Genomic DNA, 18645 nt, shown 5'->3' with positions numbered 1-18645 from the left:
AACTAGTTTAAACAAAGATTAATCATACATCAATTTATTTAACTTCATACAATTATACTATTCATTCACATCACATAAACTCTTCACACATAACACTACACTGACTTAGTCCGTTATCACTCACCTTGGGCCCTACTGGAAGCACTCAAGACTAGGACCTTATGTTAATCCTCGCGACATGGATCAATTCTCTCTACTTGAGAATGAAAGACCATTGGAGTTTCAGGATAACCCCCAATATTCATTCTAAACTTACTTGAATCTCAACTAGAGATTTCACTTTGAATCACAACATAGGGCACCACCATGTCTCATCTCCTTGAGGATCATGGAATTACGTCCATTAACCATACTTTGAACTTTACACTTTGAAATACAACATACATCAATAACCATTGATATTACATTATACAACTTCAACTTACTTCATACAACACTCAATGTTTCATTTAAAACAACTTGAGATCAAAAGAGAATTGAACTAGAATTGAACCCCTCGCACAACGCACACCTTCGCATAGCGAAACCATAAGCTTCTCGCACAGCGACCCAACTCGCTATGCGAATCCTTAGATAGAGACCAACTCCTCATAACCACTCGCATAGCGGCTAAACTCGCTATGCGAATAAACTGTGAATTGTATCAGACCCCAAATCCTTCGCATAACGTCCCAACTCGCTATGCGAGAACCTTATACAGTGGCTCATGCTCCTCAAGCATTCGTAGAGCGAAACCCATTCGTTGTTCGAATAAAAAGAATAATAGTTCCAGACCCTAACCAGTAGCATAGCGATTTGATTCGCTATGTTGATCGACAAACAGAGAGCAACCCTCTTAATCCATTCACACAGCGCACCCATTCGCTATGCGAATGCCTTGGCAGAGAGCACCTCGCCAAGGTGACTCGCTATGCGAATCCATTCGCACAACGAGTCTGCATAATATGCAGAATTATGCAACTCAACCACCCCTTACCAATTCTACTCAATTTTCCCAACTTCTAACACTCCTAGATCATTGTATATGCTTAATTAGACTTGACTAAGTGATTATAGACCTTCCTAACATCAATCTAAAGTGTTTATGCATCAAATCCTACTCTAAAACCTCAATTTCATCAACTTAGAGACCCAAATTCTAATTTACCACTTTGAACCTGATTTTAACCAATTTGATGACTCACACAAGTCACATATGACTTATCTAAACTGCCCTAGCAGACCATAAAACCACTTGACCTCTAATACTCAAATTCACTACCTCACTTCCTCTAAATTACACTAAACAAGCTCAATTCACTTCACTTTCTATCTAAACCCTACCATACCATGTTTCTCACATAAAAATACCACCAACCAATTAAATCACCACTGATAAGTTCATCCAAACCAATTCATAAACATCACAATACAATTTCATACATTACACATTCCAGTACATACTATTCAATCTACTCAGCATACAAACAGTGTCCCAAAACAACATACTAATTCAGAATTTATCATACACACATATCATAGAACCAATTGAGACAAAGTTTCTAGCTCCCCTACCTCAGAGATTAACAGCCCAACTCACAGAGATACTCTGACAATGCCTTACAATGCAAGGAAATTCAACAGAACCCTACAACTCACCAATTGGTGATAGAAAACAACTCTTAGAGCTTGAATTTAACTAGAAATTGAAGAAAGAAACTACTAACCACATGCAAAGCAAAAACTATGCATGCTCACAGTCCAGTGAAGAACGAATAACAGTGGAAACCACTTACCAATTGAAGAACACGAAATTGATCGGTCCAAAACGAAGCCTTCAACGCCAGGATCGCCTAGGCACCTCCTGATCGTTGAACAGATAACTCAACAGAAAGAAATTGTAGAGAGAAGTCAGAGAACTCTGAGGAATAGAGTTCTAGATAGATGAAGTGTTCTTAGAATAATGAGAAGTGTTTATAAAATTCTATTTATATTATAAGATTATTTTAAAATAAAATAATCTGTCTCATTATTTTAATACACCTCTATAACACTCTATTTTTCAGGTCCTTACATATATTTAAATTAAATGTATATATTTTATATTAAGAAATGGTTGGTTTAGGAAGTGTTGAATTCGCTTCTTATGTAGTATAAAAAAAGAGTATACAATTTATTAAATATGTATCCTGCATAATATGATTATATTTTTTCAGGAATAGATTGTGTTGTCGCAAACACGTTGTCATACTTAAATACGATGACAAAGTTAATTTACTTCATGTCCAAAATAATTGAAAATTTTTATTTATCTATAAGCAAGAAAAACTTAAGAAAATATTTATATTTTTACAGCATATAAGCAAGAAAAACTTAAGAAAATATTTATATTTTAACAACCAAGTAAATATAAAATATTCTATAATCTGTTTAAAAAAATTCATTAACAAACTAAAAATAAGTAAAACATTATTTTAATAAGTTTAATTATGTTTCAACCTTTTGAAAAATATATATATTTCCAGTTTTTAATAAATTTTTGTGATTTATTAAATATTTAAAATACTTTTTAATTGATTTTTGATTGTTATTCTGATTCATTATCTTGTTTATTTATATAGTAAGAAAATATTAAATCATGTTTTTAATATAAAATATTATTATATAGTGATAAATGATTTTTATTAAAAATATATTAAATAAAAAGATAGTTATGATTAATTACTTTCACTTCTATACAAGGGACTATCATTATTTCATTATTAATGAAACTATTCTTATTATCTGCTATGTTTTCAATAAAAATAATAAAAATTACTTATAATTTTAAATTAATAGTAATTTTGTTTTATATTAACAACAAAATCGATATTTTCTAACATTATAATATTTTTTTCATATTAACAATAAAACCTCACATATTTAATACATTGAAACAAGTAAACAAGACAATAATATAATACATTAATTACATCATTAAGATTATATAGAAGATTAAACAGAAAATATTCAATTAAAAGATATAAAACTTTTGAAACATATTTAATACATTGAAACAAGTAAACAAGACAATAATATCATACAATAATTACATCATTAAGATTATATAGAAGATTAAACAGAAAATATTCAATTAAAAATATAAAACTTTTGAATACTCAATAAATAAATGAATAAATTTAATAAATACTTAGTTAAAAATATTCATAATCATCATAATTTAAAACTTAATTAAGCCATTTTAATACTATAATATAAAATATAATTATATTTTACAATTTTATTATTAAATTAATCTTTCGGTGGTATCAAGTAGTTGTTAAATTTATATCTTTATATCACTGTTTTAATATTCTATAAAAAAAATTAACTTGATTATGTTTAAAATTTTCTCCGTCTGCGTAAAACACTTTATAACTACACTCATTTCGGAATGTAATTAAAAGGCGAGTATATTTATTTTTTTCTTATACATGAGGCGAATAATATATTTCCTTCCACCATTTGAAACATTAGTTAAAGTCTAATATGTAAGTAGAAGTTTGTTAAATAATAAAAGAGACTCGTAAACTTTTTTATAATATTTTTATGTAGGAATAAAAATGTTGTTTTTCTAATACTTTTCAATAAGATGTTTTAACTATTAGTTAAAATTTACTAAACATATAAAATTATTAGTAAATCTCATTGAATAAAAAAAGATTTATAATTTTTATTGAGTTTGAGAATAAATTATATTTTGACAAATTTTTTTATTTTATTTTTAAGTTTCATTTTGACATTTTATCTTTCTAAAAAAGTTAGTTTTCTCTTTTAAATTTGGGGTAATTTTTTTCTTCCAAAATTAGAGCAATGTCAATTTTAGAACATTTTTTATTCATTCAAAACATAAAAATTTGTTCCATCAAATTCGTCTGGTGAGATATTTAATTAATTAGAAAAGAAATCCACCAATATAAAAAAGTATTATCTTAAACAAAAGAGAACTATTCATACACAGAAAAAACAAAAAGAGACAATAAATTGTTATCATGAGATCCAATTCACCCTCTTGAATCTCTACATTATTTATTAGCTTCACCTGTAAGAAGATTTTCACTGTGTTCATGACTACTTATGTGTATCTATTCAAACATCTAAAAGTGAATATAATGATATAAAAATCAGTCAGAAAAGTTTCAAAATTGTGATAAAATTGGAAACATTATTATTTTAAAATAACTAAATCAATACAAGTTTTTTCTTTTTTTATTTATAAAAATAAAGGATCAAAATAGTTTTAAAAAAATAAAGATAAATCTTTTAAAAAAAAAGATGTCCCAGTGAGAATATTACACTTAACTGATATCCTAAGTACAGAAGTAGTAGTTTTCAACTAACAATAAATTGTCCAACTACCTAACAAAGTTAAACTTAAATGGTCAACCTCCACCTCAACTTCAACTACCGTTCTTCTCTGTTTCTTTCCACTCCCTCCCAAATCTTCAACAGCAACCATTGTTCTTCTCCTTCTATTAATACCTCTCAACAAAACTCCTTTTCTTCAACACACACTTCATCCTCCACCACTCTCAAACCTCCACCTCCTTCAATGGCTGACTCCAATACCTCTTCCACTCAAACTTCTTCACATTCTTCTGGTATGTATATACATCATTATTCTACACTCTATCTACCAACTTTTTCAGATGTTGCTTCATGCAAAACAAATATTTCAATGCATTTTTAATGATATTAATTTCATTTTACACTTTATTTGCTGGAATAATGATACTAGGAGGGTAGTTGTTGGCTATGTATGTTATGTCTCTTGTTAAACCTGCAAACTTGAGAGTACACACACCCATTAATCTTTGCAGTTTTTTCCACTCCAGTGCTTCTTGTGGGTCACTCTTTTAGTCTTTTCTCATGGAACACCAACTACTTTTGGAACCTAATTTCATATTGCTAACTTTTCTAAGTTGCATGTGAGAGTTAATAGCACACTGTCTGGTGTACACTTCTGAAGTTGGAAATTGAAAAAAATTATAACTTTTAATAATTTCTGATAACAATAATAATAAAGAATGTGAAAAAAGACAACTTTTGCTGGAAAAAGGTAGTTAAACACACTCTAGAGTTTATGACAGACACCCAATTATTAATTGACATGCATATGGTTGTGGAAAAGTGGAAACTACTACAATCATCATATATGAATATGTTAAAAGAATATATAGTGCTTACGCGTATCAAGTGATAACAATTTGAGTCTCTAAGAGTTGACAGTGCCTAACGAAAAATTTGGTAGTTAGCTCTACTTTTCTCTGCATGGTTTTTTAGTGAAAGATGATAAAATCTGTTTAGATTCAGGGAAGCGTGGATCTTCCAAGGTTGAATTTTCTGAAGATGAGGAAACTCTTATAATCAGGATGTATAAACTGGTTGGGAAAAGGTGAGAAAATTTTCTTGTTAACATGCTTTGAATCTTACCCTTTTAAGCAGTGTGCAGATGGAGCTTGTAAAAACAATGTGTTTCTTTTTAGGTGGTCTTTGATTGCTGGAAGAATTCCTGGAAGAACAGCAGACGAAATAGAGAAGTATTGGACTTCGAGACTCTCGAGTTCTAGTAAATGAAGTGGCAGAGTACTACATATTGGTGTTCAGTGTAGGATGAGCAACAAGATTTTGGGTGCAACATTAGTGTTAAGTTGTGGGAGTGATTTTGTGGGACATAAACTGAATTAAAGTTGGTCTTATTTATTTATAGGTATCTGTATTTGTATTGGCTATAAAAGAAAGAAACTGCAACTATAAAAGCTTGTTTGTGTAATAGTTTTCCATCTTCAAATGTTACTTGGTGGTTGGTCTTATCTGAATCGCATTAGTGGCGTTCACTTTCTTCGTTTGTCTTTCTTATTCATTTACCATTTTGGCTATGTATCATGTGTCTCTGTGTATTAATTGAACGAGTACAATTCTTGATACCAAATTGCATAGGGATTCGGGTGTCTCATTCTCGCATATCATCTATCAAAATCTAACTCTAACTAAGAAGCACCACTTGTTTTTTTGAAGCGTTAGATGAAGATTAAATCATCTTCTCATTTATATATTTAGAACGGGTGGTGGCATTAGGTCCCACATCGTTCGTTATAGGATTGAATGTAACACACCTAAAAGAAAAGGTGTTAGTGGATAAATATGATTTTACATACAGCTCAAAACAATAGTTTTACCTAAAACTTTTTTTTTCATATACATTTGTTAAAACTTATCATGTAAAATCAGAAAAAAAAAATTAAATAATAGGTGAGATTCATTAAAATTTGTAATTTTAATCAATTTTAGCTAACAATAATAAGTATGTCTGAAAAATTACTGCTCAGGAATTTCATATTATATATCATAAATGGTCAAAATTAAGATTATAAGTTTTTCTTTAAATTGTCACATCACATATTTTGTAGACGCTAAAATGCAGTGGATGAAGAATAAACAGAAATAATTGTCTTAGCAGTATTTAAAATAATGCGTCTACAAATAATTATGAGCACCATACTACTATTTATTTATTTTTATTTCAATATAAAATAGTAAAGTGATAATATATAATATATTAAGACAATAAAGAATGGTACAAACAACAAAATTTAAAATGAACTATCCCTTTCTTTCTTTCTCTCTCTATCGTTCAATTTCAAGCACGAAGAGAAGGCGATCTGAGTGGATGAGGTGAGAAGTTGGGAGCTGATTCGCCGTCAAGCATCTCGCAACAAAATTTCTGACCAAACATGAAATTCGTGTTTTTCAAGGTATACACAGCTTTGTCTTCTTTTGTTTCGTTTATCGTATCGTTTTCTGATCCTTCCAACAAATCTACTTTTTCTAAATTTAGTGTTTCTCTTCCTGTGGATTCTGCAAATTCACTTTACCTTTGTTTTACTAACCTTGAAATCGAACTAGATCTAGTTCGTATGCTGTTCAGGAAATTCTGGTTCTCGTCAATTACTCTATAGGTTTATATAAGGCTTTCGGATAATTTTCACGGGAGTTAACTTCTAAGAGCTCCTTTATATACATGAGACAGAGAGAGATTTTAGAACAGGAAAGGTCGGTTGAGAACCCTAAACCGTGGAATATGGGTTAGCTTTTCCAAATTTGGTGTTGGATAATCTTCACTTTGCAGAAATGGGTTTTGTTAAATGTCAGATTGGTAAGCACAGAAGGTTTGTTTGAAAAATTGTTTCTTAAATGCGAGTTCTTTTATGAAATTTAGTATGAAATTTTCAAATCTGTAAAATGTTTTTTTCTTAGTTTAATAGACATGAGTTTTATATTATCAACTAATTGGAAATCATTATTGGTTATACATGACTTTTTGAATTCATCTACACGTATATTACTTTTTGAAATTTAAAGTTCAACGTTTGTTTTGTCAAAATCTACACGTATATTACTTTTTTAAACTTAAAGGTCAACGTTTGTTTTGTCAAAATCACATTTCCCTTTTGCAAACGGGAATTTCTGGGCTGTGCCATCATAAATCCTAACATGTTAGATGTCTGAGTTTGTTCATGCTATATTAGATTGCTCTCGCTGTACTGGATTGCAGGTATTGTCTGCTTCTTCAGATGACGAACATTGAGTTTCTATTGCCCCCTGTCTGTTATTTATAGAAATTGTGGATCTTTATGATTTCAATGAGTGAATTCAAATATTGGATATTGGCTGGTTGATGTTTGACATATGGTTGTTTGTTGCGTGCTATCTTCCGGTCCCTTATCAAAAGGAGTATCTGCTTAACATGGTTTTATGGTATTGATTGTTAGATAATATTCACATTGCTGTCTTAAATAGCATTATTCATGTCGCTTCATGTGCTGAACGCCTACTAAATATCATGGTAACAAATAAACTGTATACTGTGAAAAATCCAACCTTGGAAGTCATAATGACCCCAAGATATTATAAACTTAAAGAATTAGGATTTCCTTTTCTTGAAATCCAAATGGCTATACAGAACATGATTTTCTGCTTACATATCTCACTATATTGTCAAGGAGAGATATGAAGTTCCGAAAACTTGAATATATACGCTTCTTGACAACATACCTAATTGAAACAAATGTAGATCTTTCTGTTTAAGAAATTTTAATGTAATGATGAAACTTATAAGAAAAAAAATGTAAGTGAAATATGTTGCCATTTAGCTGGAAACAAAATGCAATGGGTAAGAATGGACAGTTGAAATTAGGACCATTTGGTGAGTGGTGGGTAATAGTAGCTTGGAGTTTTCCAGTTTTCCCGTATATCCTTTTAGTGTAATCTTTAGCTATATGAAAATATCAAACTCAAGTGTAGTCCATAACTCCATTGCCTATCTAGTGTCAAGCCGAATGGATACTGAAGTTCTATTCTCTTGGCGACAAACATGCAATAGCTACATGGTCTTTTTAAACACTGTGAGGATGATTAAGATAACTGTGATTGTTGAAATTCTCTACCTCCTATTGTTTCTGATTTGAGAATTTTCTTGGCAATTATTTTCCTTGAGGTCTAGATGCTTTGCTGACAAAAGTTCCCATGATATTCCAGCTATGGGGACAATAAGGGGTAAAGTTGTCAAGATTTCAAAGTATTCTAAGAATTAATGAGGACAAGTACCTTACATGATTAAAAAGTTAAATTAGTGCCGAATTTTTTTTGGGGAAATGATGAGCTCTAGATGGATAAGTATATAAAAGAAAAATAACTAACAGTTAGAAGAAGGCAGGTTCAATTTGAAGACATTGAACAATTCTCGGCTTCAGAAGTCATAATAAGAACATATGAACATATACTTACATTCTTGTTTTTGTTTACTCTTCATCTTCTTTTAAAGTGCATCATGAACTTTATCTACTCGAATTTATGGGAGTGTACACCCTTATTTGCTTACATTAGAGGGGTATTCTGCTGTAAGGAAGCTACAGTGATTCCAAAGATGGAAATCCCTTTATCTTTTCAAGACAGAAAGATGGAGTCCATGGAAGTTCTTAAGTTAGTCTTATTAACTAAAAAGAAAAAAGAAACAGCCAGTATGAAAGTAGGGGGATTCCTGGTTTTCCTTGCCTCTAAGCTAACTTATGTTGCCTATGAGACTATTTTATCTCTGACATCAGTTATACATCAATTGACAATGAGATTGTGTATACTATGACTTGTTAATATCAACATGGAAGAGGTGATAAGTTAGGAGCAATGATGGTATAACAGCTTCCCCCTCTACCCTAAAGAAGCTCCACCACTAAGCCAGTGTTTCTAAACAGTAATTGCGACCACAAGATTAATAATTCCCAACCATTGCTCATTATAAAATCAATGACTAATTTAACAGAATTCAACTATTCAAGCTTACCTCACATGTTTGCATACTCATCTTTTGAATGCATTACCCATGCTAATACTCCTGAAATCAAATCAATCATTTGTTTACCCATGAAGAAGAATAGTACTAGTCATTTACACCTCTCACACATCACCTCAGATACTTACAATATATCAACTAATGTACCTATTTAACCAATAATTACACAACCAGCTAACTTTAGTATTGGTAGTTAAATATGGGTAGATTTAACTGAAGTTTGGTAGCTGGCTAATCAGAGTGATGTATTGGGAAATGTTTGAGTTGCTTTATTTACGAAAAAGTAATGAATAAAAGCTCTTACCCATGATTCTGTGTTAAAGAAAAATAGTGGACAACCTATTATGTATTAGCCGAGCAAGCGTACACTAAAAGCCAATTTGACAATGTAGAAGTACTACAATCAAAGTAACTACTGTAACAATTCAGGGTTTTCATGCACTTAAAAGAAAATTAAATGTGAAATATATATAGTTCTGTTCTTTATAACTAAGCAATAAAATTACTTTCCTCTCCTCTGGTTACTTCTTCCATGGTTTCAAAACAGCGAGAACGATGATGAGGGCAATGGCCAGGAGCAATATAATGGAAATCATCATGCATTTTCTTGATTTCTTTTGCAAACTTTTTGCAGTTTGGAGAGCGTCGTTACCCAGTCTCACATGATCAGTTGCGTTTGTCACCTGTTCATTACAGAATGGCATTTTAAAAAGACATTATTAGCTGTCCGAAATAATAAATCCTTTCCTAGTAGCTCAAATCTTTTGCAATTGATGCAATAGTTACATTATTCTTTCCAAACAATAAACATAGAAATGCTACTGGTGCGAATTAGTTCCTCCACTGTAAATAGTTAATATGATTATAAATAGGTTTGATAGGAAATAATTGAAAAACATGTCAATATTAGTTATATCTTCTCTGGCAGTAGTTTTATTAAATTGCTTTAATAAATCTATTAAAAATTATTTAAATCAATGTATTCACATTGGCACTTTATGCATAACTGGTATAAAGTAATGGGAGGAACAATTCTCTGCACAAGTAAACAAAGTTGGTAAAGTATTCAAGGCTCAACACGCACGAAATGTACACAATAGTCATACTTTAACATATAATATGATGTAGCTACTCACACAACTAACTTGTTCCGCACATCAATTTTAGTGCATTTGGTGCCTTTTGATTTTTACGAAATGTTTTTAGGATGCTAATATATATAAAAAGATAGGAACCGAAAAAAGAGGCACGTCTATACACTGGTAAATATAAATATTTAAAATGTCATGGTTATAAGATGAAACTTTGAATGGCCAGAGTGTAAGCTCAAAAAATCAATTACGAGATCATAAGTAGGTTTTGTACATTCATGTAGAAATCTGAGGCCACAATATATTGGTTCTTTTAGTAGAGATTAAAAAGCACCAAGAGTAAAAGATTTGTATAATTCAAGTTTTCTGTTTCTTAGTAATGTAATGATTTTTAACCTTCTCGTACTTACAGGCCACAATCTAAATATCTAAAACTCTGTTTGAATGAGAAAAGAGCTAATAACGATTGTGAAAATTACCCAAATATAAAGAGATAAAAAGTTTTGTTTGAATAGATAAAAATAATCCAAAAGGTGAAGTTTGTTTTTGCTTATTCAGATAGGTGGAATAAAAAGAAGAAAAATAAACTCACATATTGTGGGATTTGGATAGGTAGAATTGAAAAAAGGGGGAAAAAATGGTAGTAGGTGCTTAGGTACTGTTTCCAATTATACTTAAAGTTTTGTTTTTGTGCACCAAGAAGATAAAACTATACATATGATTGAACAATAATACCTACAATATCATGTAAGTTTTGTGCTAAAAACAGTGAAAAGAAACTAGTAGAAAGTTTAAGAGTTTTTATAATAATAAACATTTGATGAAAAATTATGATTTTTTATGATATTTCTTCACAATGAAAGCAATTTAAAATTTATATTATAGAAAGTATAATTCAAACATCAAGAAAAAAATTTATCCCTAATCCTAATCAATCCCACCTAGTAATCCCTCGATCCATTCATCAGCCTAATACACCCAAACACATTACAAAAGGGCTTCTTTATTTTCACTTCCTATTTCTATTTTTACCATATTTATTTTTCATTTCTCTTTACCTAAATATGTTTAATTTTTTACTGTATTTTTTCATATGTTTCCACTCACCTTTTTCTTTCATGTACTCCATTTCTCAAATCCTCCCCAAACGTACTGCTCGTAAAACTAAAAGGCATAAAGCAATATGTAGGGAAAGTACCCTATTTCACTTTCACCCTCAACTTTTGGTATACCTCGTACTTAGCTTATTAATATGCATAAGAAGGGAAAAGGTAGTAAAATAATGATGTTATCACTTTCTCAAATTATAACTCTTAGCAATTGAAAATAAGTTAGTAGATGATCAAGTAGAGTTCAAGAGCTAACTAAGAATTCTAACAGATGCATTTTCTTTTGAAATTCAAATAAAATTCATATTGATATATTCATTGCAATAGGTCGAATTCAATATATAATGTTTATTATTATTCTACTGCCTTATAAGATATTATAAAATATCTCTAAAATAATATAAAATATCTCTGAAATATTTATAATAATTAATTATTAAATTTTATTATATCTTTCAAATATTTATAGATAATATCTTATAATATAATAATTGATTATCATAATTTATTATATGTTTTAAAATATTTTATGATATAATAGTTGATTTTCTACTATATCCATTATGCATATAATATTTTATAATAATGGATTATCATCAGGTAATAGAATCAACATTCAACCATTGAGTACTCACTCAATAATTATAATAATTATTTAACATAAAAGATGACAATATGAATTAATTAAAGTAAATCAAATCAATAAAAATAAATAAATTTGTTTATAGTAAAATATTAAATATATCCAAATATAATAATTGTTAATAAATAAAAATAATTAAAGTTCAATAATGAATACGTTTTAATTAGTTTCGAGGCATAAACAATGTGGTCAAGATCATAAAATAAATTAAAACTAGGTTAGGAAACCAAATAAGTAAACATTAAAAAAATAAAATAGTGATAAATCAATTAAAATAGTATCGAAATGAAAAGGGACAAAGATGATTTATTTTTATGAAATTAAAATGAAAAACAGGTTGGTATAAAAGACAAAATAGTTTGAATAAAAAAAATGATGGAATCAAGGAAAGATAAATAAACCATGAAGAGGTAAAGAAATTCAAATAAGGATAAAATACGAAGAAAAATCCTAGGATATTTTTCCTAATAACAACAAAAATAGCTGTTCAGAGGAGGAACGTAATTCATAATTGTTTGAGAAAATAAAATCTCATTGAAATTGAATGTGAAAAGGTTCACAGTAGCTAGATAACTTTATAATTTATAGATATAGAGGATAATGTATATTGGATATCCACGTAAGTGCCTACAACCATAATAATAATAAAATTATGCTTATTGTTATATGAGGAAAAATAAGATGAAGATACACTACAAAGAATTGGGGTAAGAACTGATGGTAGTGTAAATATTTGGATATGTTGAAAATTAAAATGTGGAAAGTGAAACTTGTCACAACAAAAAAAGTTGGTGAATTGAAGCAAAGATATCAGAAAGTGAACCTTTATTTTGGAAATACCTCACTGACATTACGTGAAGCATAAGATCAGCAGAAACATTTCCACAGGTATTCACCAAACTATTTGCACCTTGACTCAGCCCTAGCAACGAAATTACATGGTCCATGCTAAAATGGAACTCTTCATTACTCTCACGTTTATACAAAGGTTATTATTACGTACGCTAATAAAATTGTTAGGACAACCTTGTATTTTGGTAAACTACCGAGGTGCACTATCTTAAACCAGCTGACAAAAATGGGAACTAGGAAGTACTAATGAATGTTCTCTAAGGATGTGCTTTCTTTCCAAGAAGAATATCAATGCAAGATTACAACTAGACAATGACAGGAAAAACAGCTTTATAGAATAATACAAGGAAACACAATACCCTGATAAAGCTTTGAGGGCTACAAAGAATATGAATTTATATCGTGAGACACGACAATGAATGTATAGAGAAATCAGTCACACCACACAAAACAAGCATCTCGATCATACAAAATAAGAAGGCTTATAAAAATCCCGCTCTAAGATGTCCTTTTGACACAAATGCATATGTTATGGACAAAAGGTACAGGGCCACACACTCAAGAACCCTAGCTACTCTTCCAAGGTTTGAGAACACCCACAACTATGATAGCTACTATTATCAACAGTATAATGATGGCAATGCACATCCATTTTCGTGAGTTCTTCTGGAGTTTCTTAGCATTTTGAAGTGCACTTGTCCCTCTCTGGACATGATCGACTGCGTTGTTGACCTGAACAAGCCTCTCATTAACGCAAAATCAAACTAAATATGCCCTGTATTCGACATACACATGCATACAAACACAACATTAAGGGTGTGAGAGGCGCAGAGTGAACAAACCTGACTTTCAATGTTATCTAGAATTTCTCCTTGAGCATCAACTAAGACTGCCATGTCAAGGTAAATCTGATAAATAGTAAAATAGTGTTAGACATGATATGCTATCATTACGGCTAGATTAAATATTTAAGACTGAGATCTTCGTGTAGGCAAACCTGGTGTAAATCAAGAAGTTTTTTCTCAATCTCTTTCACAGCATCATGTCTCTCCTGAATTTCTTCTACTGTGTTCACTACCTGCAAAATCCAGGTTTTCTTATGTTTTAATCCTCCACACAAGTGAAGTGAAATCACAACTGCAAGTTTCCAAAATGAAACAATTGAAATGTTTGACTACCCTTCCCCAACTCCTGAAAAAAAAAATTTATCATCTTTGGCCATGAGATGAAAATGTGAAACCTCACTTTACTACATAAAGTTAGTGTAAATAGAATAAGATATACCGATTCAATCATGAATTAATTTTCGACTAAGCCTTTCTTCCAGGTATTAAACAAACCCACTTTATCCAAGAAAAAAGGAAGACAGAAAAGATAACGTACTATATTGAACTTTTCAAGAGGAAAAGACAAACTACAGTTAAATATCACAAACCAAGTACCTGTCCTCGGCCTGCTTCTAGGATTGCTCTCTGGAAGATTTGCTCACTGTTTCCAGTTTCTATCAGGCGATCAATAGTCTATCATAGTCAATGATGACCAATTACAACAAAATTTATAGGTAGTGAATATCCCAAATCACAACTCATGAGTTAAGCTCACCTCATCATCTGGCCTAGTCCCAGTAACTGTAAATCAAATCAAGAAATCACAAAGTGAACACCATTAAACACTTTATAATATACAAGTCTAAAATAATAATAAGAAACAATGGTACTGCCAAGTGTACCACAGGGATGAAATGTTCAAACCTGTTATAACTCTTCTCTCCACAACCTCACGATATTCATCTTGTATTCTTTGTCTAAGAGTCTAAAACACAACACATTGATGAGAAGACAGACAAGAAAATGGAAAAACAGCTTCTGCTGTTAGGTGTTAAAAACTAAACATACCTGGAACTCTGTCATGAGATCCTTGAATTTTTTAGTCAAGGAACTGTGGTTTCATGGAAAAGTAAAATAATTCAGTTTTCTGGGTCCTTTTATCAAGTACAATGATGAAAATGTGTACAATCAACTTACTTTGTCATATTCATTCTTGCTCTGTCAATACCCGTTCCTTTCTCACAGCCAGGCTTTTGTCTATTAGATAGGTTCTGCACAAAACAATTCATGATCAAATAACTATCATACTTTCTGAAATTTTACAGTAAATTGACATCCAATAAAACAATATTCAGCCAATAGCTCAATACATCTCTGTTTATAGCCTCAATCTTTGTTTTAACACCATGAGCAATCTTCCCAACTTCATCAATATCTTTCTCCATCCTTTTCTTGATGCCTGAAAGTAATGTTATAGGTTACACTATTAAGTTTTGTTCGCATATATTGTAAATTCCAAAAGAAGTATATCAAAAATATTCAATTTGAAGCATAAATATTTATGTAACTTGCCATTGTTGTGAGAAAGACAATTTACCATGTGTCTGTCTGGCTATAGCAGCCTGACAAGCCCAAGTTAATATAATTTCAGCTCCAATACAAAAAATCCTTACAACGAAATTCAAAATGGATGGTTCAACTAAAGTATATCATTGCATTGTAACACACGCTTAATAACACATGCTTTAGTAACATATTCTATTCATTGTTCTAAAGAGCATCAAATTTTAATATTAGCAACAAATGCAGTATATTAAAAAAAATTGTCATGTGCCTACCAGAAAATCTTACAACTGATTCAAAATTGATGATTTCAATTAGAAACAAAAAAACATTGCACTTGATGTAACCACAAAAATAACAGCATTGTAACACACCTTTCATGGCAGATGCTTTTGTAACAGCTTTCGATTCCTCATTAGCTTCCTGCAAGAAGTAATTTTAGCTTATAAATGAGATCTTGCTGCTGGAAAGTAACAAACGATGAAGATAATGAATACCTTTAGCTTTTGAAGTAGCACCGCCAACTTATCGATCTGTTTATCAGCCTCATGGATCTAATATCGAAACAAAGAATATCAGTACATGTAGGATATTAATACATGAAGAAAAAGTTAACTATGGAAACAGAAAAACTTATCAGTTCCATTGTCCCCTTGGACAACGATATTTTTTGGACTTCCAGCCTATTCTAAAATAATATCCGCACAACAAAAAACCCTATAACATCTTAGGTAATAAATTGCTATCTTAAATAGTCAAATGCTCTAAAATTTTAAAAAGCGTGTACATTGTGTACCTGCTTATTAAAAGCTTCCATTCCCATATCAGAGTTACTTCTCGGAACCTGTCCCATTTCAATGTCACTTTCTCTAGAAGGCTGGCCATTACTAGCTTCACCAACAAATGAATCCTGCAAGAAAGAATGTCAAATAATAATGACAGTAGTAAAAAGAAAAACAAAACTACCCTTAGACTTTGATCTTATAACACAACAACATTGTACTAAACATAACCCGTTTCAAATTAATTAACAGTAACAAAACGAAACAGAATCACTATCAGAATAAATCCAAAACCAAAAGTTATGCCACAAACAAAATAACAACCTGAAATCTAATTGGGGATTAGCTATGATCTGAGTTAATGCAAGACACCGCCTTTCGGAAATTTTCACTAGCCATATAGTGATTCAGCGATGAACTGAATTTTACGGCTTACAATGTCAGAACATGTTGATTCCTATTCGTATCCCACTAGAATCCAAGGCAAAATTTTGGGCACCTCTTAATGTCGTTTTTTTTAAAGAAAGATAAAATGAAATGAAATGAAACAGAGTATGAATCTGACACAGTGATGGCAGAAAATTAGAAAATAAGTTTAGCAACAGAACTACAAGACCCAGTTATCAAAATCGAATTTTGGAATCGAAAGAGGGAATTACAGATATCAACTTACAGTGAGAAGGTCGTTCATCGTGAATTGTCAAATCAAACTGTTGGAGAGAAGAAAGAGATGTCCAAAGCAGACAGTGAAACGGCAATAATTGTTGTGTCTTTGGCCGGCGAAACGACAGCGAAGCAAGGCAGGGCAACCCACGAAGTCTCTCACAATGCATTTTGTTTTGTTTTGGGAGATGTTATTTTGACTCTCCTCTTGACAACCGTGAGGTGGCAAAATGTGATTATGTGTGAAAGGGTAAAAACGGTAAAGCAAGAAACAACGAAAGGGCAAAAACGGTAAAGGCATAAACCACAAAAGGACAAAAACGTTAGAGGAATAAACCACAAAAGGAAAAGAAAAAAGTGAAATCAGATGGGAATTTCAAAACTGAGAGTGAAAATGAGAAGGGAACTTAGAGTGAAGCGTGGGAAGGGGATTTAGAAGCCGCTTGAAGGAAATCTAGAATTTCTAAATCCAAAAGAAAGTGAAGGTTTATTTTGCCACTGTTGGAGTCGCCGGTGACGCCGTGGTGGATGTTGGGAAGAAGGTGGGAGAAGTGCGATTTGAGGCCGTGGAGGGTTTGTCGTCGGCAGTGGCGGAATTTGGGTGATGTGCGGTTTGTTTTGCCACTGTTGGGGTCGCCGGTGCCGCCCTGGTTGGTGGTGGTGGAAGAATTGCGGTTTGAGAGGTTACAATTTCTAATTTGGGAATAAAGATCTACCTATACTTTTTAAAAATTAAAAAAGAAAATGGTCGCTGAACTTACATATTTGCCCTTCAGTGACATTGTGAACTGGGGCCCGCATTTAAAACAATAGTGCGCTACTAGATTGTTTTTGTTCTTTCTTTTCTTTTATGTTTAAAAAATTTCTTTAAAAACAATAAATGCCTCCATTTCCGTATTCGCATTGTCTATCGTTTACTTTTTAATTTATTTATAAATTTTAAATTGATCATCTCGGTCTTAACAATTTAATCTTTTTAAAAATATAAATAAAATTTACAATTTACTAATGATATAATTCCCTTTCAAAATTCATTGTAAAACGAAAGTAGACTTGCATGGAACTTTAAACAAGTATTTCAATTTCAAAATCTGTAAATAGAAAGTTATTTTTCCTTCCACAAATTTCAGTTATTAATGAAGTTAATTATAAAATATTCTGTATCAAACCAAGTTAATTGGTATAAGAATTCTGCCAATAAATATCTCTTTAAATATCTTTTGATTTTCGGGACTTATCTAAGGACTCAATTTACTCAAACGTTTAACTACGCAAGTTTTTACAATATCATTTGACTATATTGTTATGTTTGAAAGAACTATCAGAGTATTGACTCAAATAATTTTTATGAAAAAACCTTTCTTGCTCTTGTTTATCGATAATGTATTTTTAAGAAAAATAATCTTTTACATATTGCGTATATGTTGAAGTTAAAGGAAAGAGGTATTACACAGTGTAAAGGGCTAGTTGGAGGAGGAAAAAGAGTGACCAATAATATGTGAAAATTGACTTATAGATTATGGTTTGGCTTTTGGACAACCTGAAACCTCTGCAATGAATGCGGAATCAACATCACTTTTTTCCTATTTTGTGAGTTTTTAGATTCAAACAACAATTTTTTTAATTAATAATAATTTGACATACATAAATTTTTTTAATTCATTTCATACCATTTTTTATTTTATAAATATAAAAATTCATTTTTTATAATTATTTTACTCGTACAATTTATAAAATAAATGTGAATA

At 30.9% G+C, this 18645-nt stretch overlaps 2 protein-coding genes and 1 long non-coding RNA gene across 4 annotated transcripts; 2 read left to right on the top strand and 1 right to left on the bottom strand.

Moving 5' to 3' along the window:
• The first annotated feature begins 4486 nt into the window (after window positions 1-4486).
• On the top strand, window positions 4487-5837 carry LOC108333410 (MYB-like transcription factor ETC1). Its single transcript, XM_017568841.2, has 3 exons — window positions 4487-4619; window positions 5326-5413; window positions 5505-5837. Exons 1-3 carry the CDS (start codon window positions 4571-4573, stop codon window positions 5593-5595), a joined length of 228 nt encoding a protein of 75 aa, XP_017424330.1. The 5' UTR covers window positions 4487-4570; the 3' UTR covers window positions 5596-5837.
• A 767-nt stretch (window positions 5838-6604) lies between these two features.
• LOC128194725 (uncharacterized) lies at window positions 6605-7806 on the top strand. The gene is made up of 2 exons (XR_008246067.1): window positions 6605-6773; window positions 6925-7806. It is a non-coding gene; the product is annotated as an uncharacterized LOC128194725 (long non-coding RNA).
• A 1878-nt stretch (window positions 7807-9684) lies between these two features.
• LOC108334149 (syntaxin-132) lies at window positions 9685-17584 on the bottom strand. 2 transcript variants are annotated; one of them, XM_017569813.2, is made up of 13 exons: window positions 16908-17584; window positions 16249-16362; window positions 15950-16006; window positions 15827-15875; window positions 15260-15348; window positions 15087-15160; window positions 14958-15000; window positions 14814-14874; window positions 14665-14690; window positions 14505-14582; window positions 14060-14140; window positions 13905-13970; window positions 9685-10050 (listed from the first exon to the last, which is right to left on the bottom strand). In XM_017569813.2, exons 1-13 carry the CDS (start codon window positions 16923-16925, stop codon window positions 9889-9891), a joined length of 918 nt encoding a protein of 305 aa, XP_017425302.2. In that variant the 5' UTR covers window positions 16926-17584; the 3' UTR covers window positions 9685-9888. The 2 variants fall into 2 exon arrangements, with proteins under 2 accessions (XP_017425302.2, XP_017425301.1); XM_017569812.2 differs by lacking the exon at window positions 9685-10050 and adding an exon at window positions 13442-13794 and having other exon boundaries at window positions 16908-17579.
• Between the last annotated feature and the right edge of the window lie 1061 nt (window positions 17585-18645).

The sequence above is a fragment of the Vigna angularis genome, chromosome 11 (genome assembly GCF_016808095.1).
Source record: "Vigna angularis cultivar LongXiaoDou No.4 chromosome 11, ASM1680809v1, whole genome shotgun sequence".
NCBI classification, from domain to species: domain Eukaryota; kingdom Viridiplantae; phylum Streptophyta; class Magnoliopsida; order Fabales; family Fabaceae; genus Vigna; species Vigna angularis.
Note: the sequence above shows the minus strand (reverse complement) of the source record. Positions and strands in the feature narration are given on the sequence as shown.

Excerpts from the sequence above, each read along its gene's own strand:
- LOC108334149 (XM_017569812.2), bottom strand. Across the intron at positions 15,001-15,086 it reads GCAAGAATGAATATGACAAA|TTCCTTGACTAAAAAATTCA; the intron begins GTAAGTTGATTG and ends ATGAAACCACAG. Across the intron at positions 13,971-14,059 it reads AACTTCTTGATTTACACCAG|ATTTACCTTGACATGGCAGT; the intron begins GTTTGCCTACAC and ends ACTATTTATCAG.
- LOC108333410 (XM_017568841.2), top strand. The coding sequence starts at position 4,571 with ATGGCTGACTCCAATACCTCTTCCACTCAAACTTCTTCACATTCTTCT. Across the intron at positions 4,620-5,325 it reads AACTTCTTCACATTCTTCTG|ATTCAGGGAAGCGTGGATCT; the intron begins GTATGTATATAC and ends AAATCTGTTTAG. Across the intron at positions 5,414-5,504 it reads TATAAACTGGTTGGGAAAAG|GTGGTCTTTGATTGCTGGAA; the intron begins GTGAGAAAATTT and ends GTTTCTTTTTAG.